The 12183-nt window shown below is 40.3% G+C and overlaps 1 protein-coding gene across 3 annotated transcripts in view; it reads left to right on the top strand.

The window, feature by feature from the left end:
- AIMP1 (aminoacyl tRNA synthetase complex interacting multifunctional protein 1) overlaps positions 1–12183 on the top strand; it is an 84929-nt gene that overhangs the window by 50952 nt on the left and 21794 nt on the right. For all 3 annotated transcript variants that reach the window (XM_090036752.1, XM_090036753.1, XM_090036754.1), the window contains exon 3: positions 2779–2892. In XM_090036752.1, the coding sequence (XP_089892878.1) occupies positions 2779–2892 (114 nt within the window). The remainder of the gene's footprint in view (positions 1–2778; positions 2893–12183) is intronic.

The raw sequence follows: 12183 nt of genomic DNA, 5'->3' as shown, positions 1-12183 counted from the left end.
ACATAAATATTCAGTGAATATTTCTGTTTTTTATGTTGTTTTTTTAACAATTCTAACATTTCTACATTATCGTTGTTTGGATAACAGTTTCTTTTGTATGTATCCATCCCAAAGCCATTCATGAAGTGAACACTCAGCTCTCAAAAACTTACCTCCAAATCTTTATAAAGAGATACTTAGCTTCAGTTCTCAATGTGTTAAAATTATTGTTAATTGTTAGTAAACAATTCTTCCTGTATTTTATTGCATAGAAAAATAGGTTTGGATGGGACTAACAGAGACCATCTAGTCAAACTACCTGCTCAAGGGATCACCCCTGTTTAAACCAACTTAGAAATATATTTCTCTAACCTATTCTGAAAACTGTTCAATTATATGGACTGTACAGCCTCTCTACATAATTTGTTCCAATGCTTAACCACCCACATAGAAAGGTCTTTTTAATATCCAACCGAAATATCCTTGTATGTATCCATCTCAAAGCCATGATGGCTTTGATCAAGTTAGTGAGTGCTCAGCTCTCAAAAACTTACTTCCAAATCTTTATAAAGCGATAGATTCAGCTCTTTAAAAAGCTTCCCTAAAAATCAGTCTAGCCAATATCACAGTTGAAAACCCTTCTTTTTTCCATCGTCCTTTATTAAAATTACAGTCCAGTTCCTAGCGACACTAACATTTCTTTCTCCATTTCCTATTAAAGCCTTTTTCTTTTACAAAGCAAAACTCAGCTGCTCCCTTAGTTTTCCTCTCAAGTGGTGCCCACTCTCCTTTTTCTGATGACAAGAATACATCCTTTCTAGTGTTTTGGTTCATGTGCTTTAATTCATTCTCTGTCGCACTTAAAAAAAAAAAAAAAAATCCATGGTGTTAAAACTTTTTCCAGACACATCTTGATTACTTTAATTGTTTCATCCATCCTTGTTCACACAATGCATGCAAAATACATCTAGTTAGATCATTGTCCTCACCAAGCTCTTTAACTGAATGGCCACCCTGACCTCTTTGAATCTCTCCATTGGCTACCTGCTTTATCAGGATCTTAGTTCATGAGGCCAAGAGGCTTGAATGTGTCCATCTGGTCTTGTCTTTTACTGAATTGCCCATCCCTGTCCCAAGAGCCAACTTGCCCAACAAATAAAGTCAATCTCTAGCCTGTTCCACATAGAAGTTTTTGTGGGTTCTTTGGTATCACCTGTGATGTGTGGAACTTCCTTCCTAAAATATTTTGTAAATTGACATCATCAGAATCCTCCCCACAAGCTACTTTTTCTCTGATACATATTAAAAATTGGACAACTGATTATTGGATCATAGGCAAAAAAAAAGCAGTAACCTCAAAACAAACTCAGATCAGTGATTCAAAACAAACCATATGATTTCATGACTCAACTCTTCCCAGTGTTCTTCCTAATCATTTTCCCCTCATTTGTCAAACCTTCTGTCTTCTCTTCCTAGTCTGTTCCTATTCCTATCCCATACAGTCTCCAAAAATTGTAACTTCCTAATCTTAATTGGATCTTTTGGGTTTTTCTGCAGCCCAGTTGTGTATATTATGTAATAGTGTGCATCTGCCACCTTTTTATATAGTTTAAACTGAAAGTTCCTAACATTGTTAATAAATGAGTTTGGACTAAAGCCTCATATCTTCTCAGCTCCCAAGGAGTTTCTTTTGGCATTGAATCTGACATGTTTTACTTAATAAATTTTCAAATGATCAAACCTTTCAACACATTCTGCTGAACCCAGAGGTAATGCCTTGAGTATTCTCCCTCCTACAGCTTCCACTGAAGCTCTGTCATCTTTCCATCCCAACCTTTTCACCTAGTAAGAAACAAGTGTGTTCTAAAGATTAAACGATTCAGCCCTTTATCACCAGATTTTGCTCCTCAAGGCAAATTATGACAATATCAACAGTGTTTAAATGAGTTAGCTTAACCAAATCACAAGAGAAAATGTAATATACAAGGAATGAAGCCCTTACCACTTACTCTCAAATTTTATTCCCAAGAGTACCCCAGATCAACAAAATAAAAGTTTTCTTAAAACTGATGCCAAACTGCACATGTGAAACAAATCTGTTTGTATTTCTTTATTGGCTTTTCTGTGGTGCTTATTGCTTTAATTTCTTGAGTACATTACAATGAGCCTCTTGGCACCACCATTGCCTTAGTTTCTACATAGTAAATTGACTTGCCCAAAACAAAAAAGAGATCTGAGGGAGTACTTGGAGCCAAACACAGATCATCTTATTTAGCCAATGGAATAGAAGTCTACCATCCTTTCCTTCAGGGCAGCAGTAAGGTGTTTAGAGTTGTCATGATTGCTCTTTGCCCATCTTTTGATCTTATTAAGCTATGTGTAACTTTTAAAATCCAAAATCCAGTTTTGGAATGTGTTAGACAACAGTTAATTTGCTTTGGGTACTCCAAAAATTAAATAATTGTGACATTGAGTTCCAAATACTGAGTTTTCAGGTTTCACAATACTGGGGTTTTTTATTAAATGTAAGTCTATTCAAATGATATAAAAATGGATATTTGAGAGACTACTACTTATTTTTGTTGACAAAAATGTTCAGTAATTATAATGAAACATGTTTATGAACTTTTTAATAGTAACTTTAAAGTCAATATTTTAAAATGATTTACTCTGCAGCAGCCATACTAAACTGCCCTTTGTGAACTCAAGATTATGTTTTCAGAAAGTAGACATCATCTTTAAGTGGTAAATTTTAATGATTGAAGCTTACAGTTTCCAACATAAATGTGTCAATTCCAGTCTTGCAGGCATCCCTCCGAGAAGAGAAGAAACTTCGCGTCGAAAATGCAAAACTGAAGAAGGAAATTGAAGGGCTGAAACAGGAGCTGATTCAGGCAGAAATTCGAAATGGAGGTAAGAAGGGAAGTTGTGTTCATATGCATGAGCTCCTGTCTCCCTCTAGTGACTGTACATTTGATCACTTATTTAATCCATCATGATTCATGCTCTTGTAGTAATTACTGATGGCATCTTTTAGAAGTTTTTCTTTTTCTTTTTTTTAAAGGAATATTTTTAAAGTAATATTTTAGAACCCCATATTTCTCAGTGACTAGCCACATCAAAGAGTTGCAATATGTGAGCATTTTAGAAAACTGCAAAAACAACTATTGCATATGAAAGATATTAATCAGTGTTGGAACTGCATCTTTCTACATATCTGTACAATGCCCCCTACAATGGGATGTTGATCCTGGTTGGGCCCTACTGTAGTACACTGGAAGATATTGGATGCTGCAATCTTTTCAAACTCCAGCCACTTCATTTAGGTGTCTAAAATGTAACTGAGCTCATTTTAAAAACCTAGGTCCATTTGAGGGTACTGAGGAGTTTTAAAACTCTGGCTCCAAGTTCTTGTTACAATTATTCATGATATCTGTGATAGTACTGAAATTAAAAACCAAGCTGTCTCAGTGCAGTGCCTTTTATTACACAATTAACTTTTCACTGCACCATCCTTTCTACCTTTGTTTGGCCCTAAGTCCTCTAAGACTCACCTTCATTCTGTAGTTCTGTTTGTCACAGGAGGAGGCTTCAGTGTTCCAATTCCAGCACAAGTATTTTTTTATAAGCCAACATGTGTACTATGGAAATATGACTTAGAAAAGAAACCTCATTTTTTTTAATATGTCTATTGTTTCAAAGCTTTAGTACTGAAAGCCAGTAAAATGATATTCATTGTAGCCCAGAAATTCTCAACTAGAGTGCCACAGCACCCTGGGGTGCTTTGAGATCTTTTCAAGGATGCCACAAGGTGCCACACAGTGTCCTGTGAAAACTAAGAGCCAACGCATTCCAAGGCATGCCTTGAGTCTAAAAAGGTTGAGAACCATTGGTGTAGCCAAATCTTACCGCTTTCCAATACTCATGTGTTATGCTATTAAGTCAGTATATAGTCTTCAAAACAACTACCACTTTGTCAATGCCGAGAATCATTTTCTTTCTTTGGTACAACTAAATTCCTTTCATAAGCTAAACCAGCGGTCCTCAACCTTTTTTGTACCAAGACCTATTTGTAAACATTGATAGCCAGTCCCAACCCAGCGTCCTTCTCTCCCAGCCCACTGTCCCCCTGACCCCAGGTCCCAACCCCTCTGTGTATGGGAAAGATTTTTTTAAGATTTAAAGGAGAATCCATTTTTAAAATTTGTTGATCCATTTTCAGAGTTTGTCCATGACCCTTTCATACATTCTTGCAACCCACTTTTGGGTCATATCCCATGGGTTGAGAAACACTGAGCTAAATTACCCATTATTCTGCCCCTCCCCCTACCCCCCCACCTTTGGAATTGAGAATCTGCAGTAGTTTGCGTTAATGTCTTTTTTAGATGTGGTATATGTAGGTATTGTATAAGAGTGTCTACTGATATTTTGCAGAAAAATATTGCACTATTATACTTCAGGGACAAGCCTGTGTGTGTTCTGAAGTTTTGACGTTGGTATTGCATTATATAAAAAGGATAGAGAATTAATATCCTGTTTGACAAAGCCTTTGGATAAACTTCATTTCTTCAAGTAAGCAATATTAGGAAGCAATGCTAAATTATAAGAACTTTCCTGTTGAACAGAAGATTGTATGGTGGTTCTTCTATATATTTGCAGTAGAAGGAACATAGACACCAGCATTCTGAATATTTCTTCAGAATAGGATGAACAAAATGAATTTCCAAAGCTAGTGATCACAGCAACAAGCAAATTGAGCTAGGCAGCTAGATGGCTGAATAGCCAACCATCAAAGGGAAAATAAGGAAGAAGCTTGATGGGGCATTCAGTTTTTACAGCATAGGAGTATAATTACTGCCAGTCAACACAGCTTAATGGCAAATAAATCTTGTGTTTGTTTGACAGTTTAACTATTTGAGAAGATGAGACTGTTCTGTTTGTTGAACTCAAAATGTATTTAGATTCTCATGTCACAAAATATTCTGATTAAAAGGTCACTGCTTTACACTAGGGCATGTGTTAGTTAAAATAAATTAGGAGCTCGCTAACTGGTCTCAGAAAGTGCTTGTCAGTGGAAACACATCATGTAATTAGGGTGTTTCTATTGCAATTCTTTATGGATTAGTATTAGGTACAATGTGCAACACTTTTGTCAGTGATCTGGAAATAAATATAAAATGACAGACAAATTCTGGAGACAAAGATTTGCAAAGTGGTGAATAATGACAAGGATGGTATAATCATATTGAGCCACTTTAACACAGACCGATTCAAAAAAAGTGTCTTTGAAGAGATCCAGATCTATTGAGGTGCATTTAGAGATAAGATATATGCAGAAGTGATTTTGCAAAGAATCTAGTGGTTATAGCAGACAAGCAGCTGTACTGCCCATACATACAGTGTTGCCACAAAAAAGGCCATTTTAGGCAGTAGAACCATGGAAGTGATTTTTATTTCTGAACATGGGAATGGATGACATATACTGAAGTGCCACACTGAAGATTAGTTTCAGTGCTTTTAACTACTGTTGAGGCATTGGAGAGAGTGCTGAGAAGAACATTATTATTTGAGGGGTGGAGGAAATGCTTACCAGTGAGAGAGCCTTGGAGCTCAATTTGTTTTGGTTTATCAAAAGGAAGATTGAGAAGGGACTTGTTTATAAAGTATACATGCTTTCCTAGAAAGAAAATCCTGTATGCTTTGAAAAACAATAAGAAGAAAGGAAAAAGGGATAACAAGAACCAGTTTCTGGAAACTGAAGCCAAACAAATGGAAATCAGAAATTAGACACAAATTTTTAGCAACAAAGTTGAGTAGCTGTTGAGACCATGGGAACTGAGTAGATTTCATATCTCTTGATGTTTTCAAATGAAAACTGAATACTTTTCTGGGAGTTCTGTTTTAGCCAGATACAAATTATGCTTTAGTGAAATATTACTGCGTTCAATATAAGGGCAACTGGATGAAATATAATGACTTGAAATATACTGTAGGTCAGAGTGGATTATGATAGTTATTTTGCCTGTTAAATAATTCTATGTGAAAAATAACCCGTAGTCTCTTCTCAGTGTAGTTCTCAAGACAACTTTTTACCATTTTCATTCAACTTCAGAGCTGTGCGAACTGTTCATGCTTCATTTTGTTTCATTTAGTTTGCAGTGAGCTTATTTTCAGGACCAGCAGCTGTTCAACTTTAAAAAGGCATCTCTCACTTGTTATTTATCTTCAGAAAATGGTCACTGTCTGTATAACAGACTTCCATATTGTAGTTGTCCTGTAATGGAAAATGTAGGGAGTTAGGTGGGTGGTTTGTGTTTTTTGTTTTACGTGGTAGGCCTTGGTATATTTCACTTGACCAACTAAGTAAATGCTATGACTTTCCACTCTGAAAATAATTTAGAAGCAAATATTGCTAAAAGTCTGGAAAGGAGCTCTTCTATACTTGGCACATATCCACTGGTCAGGTCATTCTTCATGTGATATATATTGCTGTAGTTAGCACATACTTCCTATTTAAACTTTCAAAAAAAAGTTGTATTCCATAGGTTACAGTGTGCAAGGTTATCTGTACAACATACAGTACAGTTATAACAGGAGTAGGTTACATGTATATTTTATACTGGCTTCATTTAAACAAGACACTGTCTTGGGTATGATAAAGCAAAATATTTTCTTAATCTTTATGCTAAGGAAGCCCCTTAAAATCCAGAATTTTGACGACATTGACTGTGATACGTTAAGTCATTGTTATCTCCTTTCCCTTTTTCTTTGTCTGGTTCATGGCAAAATTTGTAATGGAGAGAGTTCTCTCCTTTCCATAGACTTTCCTGGGTTGGTATATTATCTCTTCCAGCCCACCATCATGGCTCAAGGCTTTGTCTTTGTAGAAATCTATTGTACTGAGTGAGAATTATGAGACTAACTAATAATATGTTCTTTTAATATTTTTAAGCATAATGCCTTGAGTGGTGCATAAGGGCTTGTTATGCACAAACTAGTTACCTCACTATAAAGTGGGGGCAGTTACTATATCACATAGTAATTACATATATGCAGGGGCAGAGTTGTACTTGTGTCCAACATGTCCACAGGTGGCGGATAGTGAAATACCCTTCAGGCAAGGTTAGCTATGAAATAAGCAGGAGTAACTCTGATGATTAAGCAGTCACAGACCAAGCAGCAGCAGCAACACCAGGATGTGAGGACAGCAGATGGCAATGTAAAGTCACATAGATCCTTTGATGCTGCTGTGACATGGTGAGTACAGGTTGCCATTATAATATGCCTGCCTGGCCCCCAACTGTGGGTCTACAAGTCCTCAACAGCAGATCAGGTGGAAGATGTTAGAATCTCAATGGCTGCATAGGTGGCTGAAAACTGCAGCAGAACAAGATCCTCAGTTGTCTCGGGCTCCTTGTTCCTGTTCTGTCAAGAGCCACGTGGAAGCTGATGTACAGTAGCTTCACAGCACAAGAAGCCATGCACAGGCATCTTCCATGCCAGCACATTCCTCAAGCCCTTTGGTGACCATCTAATGGTAATGGGAGCAGAATTGTGAGGTCTGGAAACTCCTAGTCATGAATTGGCCCAAAGATGGCAGTTACAAGAAGGTCATGTAGCACTTGGACAAGACAGGAGGGTAATTCAGCAGCTGTAACTGTCACTGAGTGGCCGCCTTCAAGATCTACTCTGCTCACCCCACATGGGTAGGGTGCTAGAAAAGGTGCCCTAAACATAGCTTAATACAGTATTCTGTAATTCTTCCTGACTGAATAACTGCATCTAGTGGGATCACTTTTCCTGCAGTTGAAAACAGCAGCAATGATGCACCATTATTTTCAGGACCTGGAAGTTTGGGACCCTCATGGACAGCCCTAATGAGTGCCTAGAGCACTGCTCTGTAATTGTGACCAGAGAACTCGGGCAACACAGCATTGAGCGAGACCCAGCAGGTGGGAGATGGCCACCTTAAAAGAGCATGGAAGCAGCTATACCTTCTTCTGGAAGAGTAAACAGGAAGGAGAATACTGACTTGAGAGGCTGAGGGACTTGGGATTGTTCAGCCTGGAGAAGAGAAGACTCAGGGGGGACTTGGTTGCAGCCTACAAGTATACCAGAGGCATACATCAGGGTTTGGGGGAGCATCTATTCACCAAGGCCCCCCAGGAAAGAACAAGAAATATTTGGCACAAGCTGACTGAAGATCACTTCAGGCTAGACATAAGAAAAAAAAATCTTTATTAGCCAAGTACCAAGGGTTTGGAACAGGCTCCCCCCAGAAGTGGTACAGTCATTCACCCTGGCGATCTTCAAATGTCTTGATGCCTATCAGTCTTTCTTACCTATGTGCAGTGGTGCTGGACCCAGTGATCTGTAAGATCCCTTCCAGCCCATAACAACTATGAAACTATGTTCACCACCACTGTTCCACCAGAAAAACAGGCACAAAACATCATGGCAACGCCCACAGTCTAAGCATTGGCACCTGATTGACTATGTCATCGTCTGTGCCCAGGATCACAAAGATGTCTGCATCACCCAAGCTATGCTAGGAGCTGATGACTGGACTGATCACTGACTTATCCACTGGGTTATGTCACTCAGACTGGCTCTCAAATGATGGTTGCTTCAGAAGCAATCCTGATGGAAGATCAATGTTGAGGGACTCAAGGACCCAAGCAAGCAAGACTTCTTTCACCAGTGCCTCAACAGAAAAACTGGTGAATTCCAATCAACAATGGGAGAATGTCAGCAGTGTGTGGAGTGCCCTTAAGGCCACTGTCATCAGCACCTGTGAAGAGACACTTGGCTTCTCTACTAGGAAACATCAAGGCTGGTTTGATGAGAATGACTGGGAGATCCAAGAGTTGATTGATTGCAAGTGCAAGGCCTTTTGTGCTTGGCAAAACTCCAGCAAGCCAAGGCAGAGGTCCAAAGGTGGACATGTGATATGAAGACCAAATAGTTGGAAGACGAGACTAAGGAACTTCAGCATCTGGTTGACATCCACAGTATGCATGGTTACAGTCCAATCACTTCGGGACCAACCCCATTGAGAGCTAAAGATGGAGGAGACCTGATGAAGGAAAGGGGAGATATCAATGCCCATTGGAAGGAACCTTTTGAAGACCTTCTCAATTGAGACTTTGCTATTGACGAGAGTGTTCTCAACTCAATCCTGCAACACCCAGTCAGAGATAATCTTGGAATCCCTCCTGCCCTTAATGAAATGAGAAAAGCTGTCAAGTAGATGAAGAACAAGGTGTCTGGAGTGAATGGAATCCCCACTGAAATCTTAAAACAGGGAGGAGAGGAGCTCACATCACAGCTTCATGCCTTCATCTTATGGATTTGGAGTGATGAAGAAATCCCAGATGACCTCAGGGATGCCATGACTGTGACACTCTTCAAGAAAGGAGACAAGTCCAACTGTGAAAACTACAGAGAGATCACCTTGCTGGTCACCACAGGAAAAATCAATGTGAACCCTCTGAACTGTCTCCTTCCACTTGCTGAAGAGATTCCTCGTGGAATCTCAGTGTGGGTTTAGGACATCAAGAGGCATAATTCACATGATCTTCACACCTTGTCAGATGAAGGAGAAATGTTGGAAGCAACATAAATATCTCTCTATGGCCTTCTTTGACCTCATGAAAGTTTTCAACTCTGTCAGCTGAGAAGTGTTATAGAGAATCCTTTTGAAGTATGGATGCCAAAATTTGTCACCATTCTCTACCTGCTCCATGACAGTATGCGAGTGGTGGTTCTCAATAATGAACCATCACAGATCCCTTTGAGTTTAAAATGGGAGTTAAGTAAGGCTGTGTTATCACTCCAGCACACTTTTCAATATTTCTTGTTGCGATGTTACATCTGAGCATCATCAAGCTTCCAGCTAGAGTGGAGCTAAACTACTAGGGGTGCACAAATAAATATATTTTGACTGATACTAATGGCCAGTTATTAAACAGCCATATTAGTCAATACCAATCCAATAGCCAATATGCAACCTGGTAGCTTGGAGAGCAGTGTCCGGCCAGTAAGTCTGTATGGGGGAAATGGTGGAGGGGGAGCAGTTTGAGGCCCCCACAGTGAGAGAGCGAGTGGGGCTGGGGCAGGCAGTGCCCAGCTGGGGCCGGGGGATAAAGCCATGGGCAATTGGTCCAGAGGACATGGGGGGGGGAGGTGGTTCCCATTTCTGCATGCACCCCCAGAGGAAGCGTGGGGTCATGTGCACCTCAGATTTGTGCATGGAGTGAGGGCGAACTGCCTACTATGGGCTTGGGGCCTGGGGCTGTGGTGGCCTTTCCCGGTGGGGGGGCTGGGCTGGGGCTGCGGTCAGGGCAGGTGGTGGTGGTGCTGGGGTGGGTGGGGGGAGCTACCGGATGGATTACAGCAATCCCAAAATTTACCATAGCTCCCCTCCAGCGCCACCGCCACCCACCCTGAATGCAGCCCCAACCCAGCCCCCTACCAGGAAGAGGCCAGCACGGCCCCCAGCCCTGAGCCGGACAGCCTGCCCTCACCCTGCACACAAATCTGGGGGACACAAAAACAAAAACAAGACCTTCCCAACCTCTGGCTAATCCCCCAGCCCCACTACCCAGCCCCTCTGCAAGGATTTCAGAACACTAAATTATTAATTAATTTTTTAAATTTGGATACTACTCAATTCAGGTTGAGAACTATTGTTATACATAGATGGCAATATTCACATCACTAGCAGAGTAAAGAGAAATAATGGGGACACTAATCAGTGTCAGAAGTCAGTATTATACATTGTATACAGCATGCATTTATTCCAAGGGATGCCTACAATCTGCTAGAGTGCTGTATACACAGAGAGAAGACGTAGTCCCTACTCAGAAGAGTTAACAGTTTAAAGCATTGTCTTGAAAGATATTTAGCCATCTTTCATAATTATGTTGCTCTAAAATGGATAATACCAAGGCAGAATGCAGCAAAGAGAAAATAACCAAGGCAGAAAGTTTTGTGAGATTAATTCATATTGTGAGGAATTTACAAATACAGAATTGGGGCCTAACAAGATGGAGTATTGGTCTTGTATTGTTGAAATGCAAATAAATAAAGAATATATTAAAAAATTAAACTGAACATCCAAGGGTCTTTTTTTTTTTCAAGTAGTGCAGGAAGTCACCTGAATCCTTTTAGCATTCATCAGGAGGTTTTTTTGTGGCTATATCTGTCCCTGTGTAACATAAAACTTCTAAAATTTTCCACAACAATTCCAAACAGCAAGATTATGCCACCTCCCTGGCTAGGGACAGACATTCAAAAAGCCTGAGCCTGAATTGATTCAGTCTTTGCAGGTTAGTCCAACCTGGCTAGGCTAAAGCAGTTTGTAATCCAGATAGACATCCCAGAAATGCACGGTCATGCCTGCAGTGGCTCAGGCTAGAAGCCAGGGGGCACTAGAGCAGTCCTCCTTTTGATTCCACAGGGCAGAGCTGAGGGGAACATGGCCGCCCGGGCATGACACTCTGATTATTCCTCCCTATGGCAGGGAATGTTTCACCCTTAACTTAGTATTTATCAGCTCATTAAGAAAACAAAACCTCTCTCCTTTAACTAATGGAGCTCTTCTTCAACAACTCTTCCAAGGAAGGACATTAAGCTACCTGCTGATTAACTCCAAAAAGCCTGTCTGCTTCTGTCCTCTCCAGGGTCTGCTAGCTAATGCCGAGGTGTCTGCGTAAGGCAGAGGGGAGGGGGGAATAATTCCTGCTTATCAGGGAGGAGTCAGGCAGACACTCTGTGCCTGCAAATCTGTGCCGAGCTCCAGTTAGGGAGCAGAGGAAAGGGGACAGCCCTGCTGTGGAGCAGAGAACCCCTCCTAGCCCAGAGAGCATGCCAGGATACTGGGAGTGTCTGGTTTATCTTAAACCAGCAAGAAGTCTGGGACAGACATTGCAGAAACTGGTTTGAACCAAATCAGTTGAGTCTGCTGCTACATTCAACCTGGTTTATCTTGAACCGGTTTATGTGTAATGTCTGTCCCTAGCCCCTTTCTCTGTACTTTTGGGGCTTTTTTCCATGTAGATGTGTTTCCAGTCCATAATCAGAGTGGTATAACACTAAGATAAAGAGAACTTAAGCTTCTGATAGTCTCCATTTTATGTTGCCTTCTGGACTTTTTTTTATTTCCTAATGGATTTTTTTTAAAGAAATTGCACTATATTTGTT

This window comes from Crocodylus siamensis, chromosome 2 (assembly GCF_052110815.1).
Source record: "Crocodylus siamensis isolate JL-2025a chromosome 2, ASM5211081v1, whole genome shotgun sequence".
Lineage (NCBI taxonomy): Eukaryota > Metazoa > Chordata > Crocodylia > Crocodylidae > Crocodylus > Crocodylus siamensis.
The sequence above is the reverse complement of the archived record's forward strand: the minus strand, read 5'-3'. Positions and strand labels throughout refer to the sequence as shown.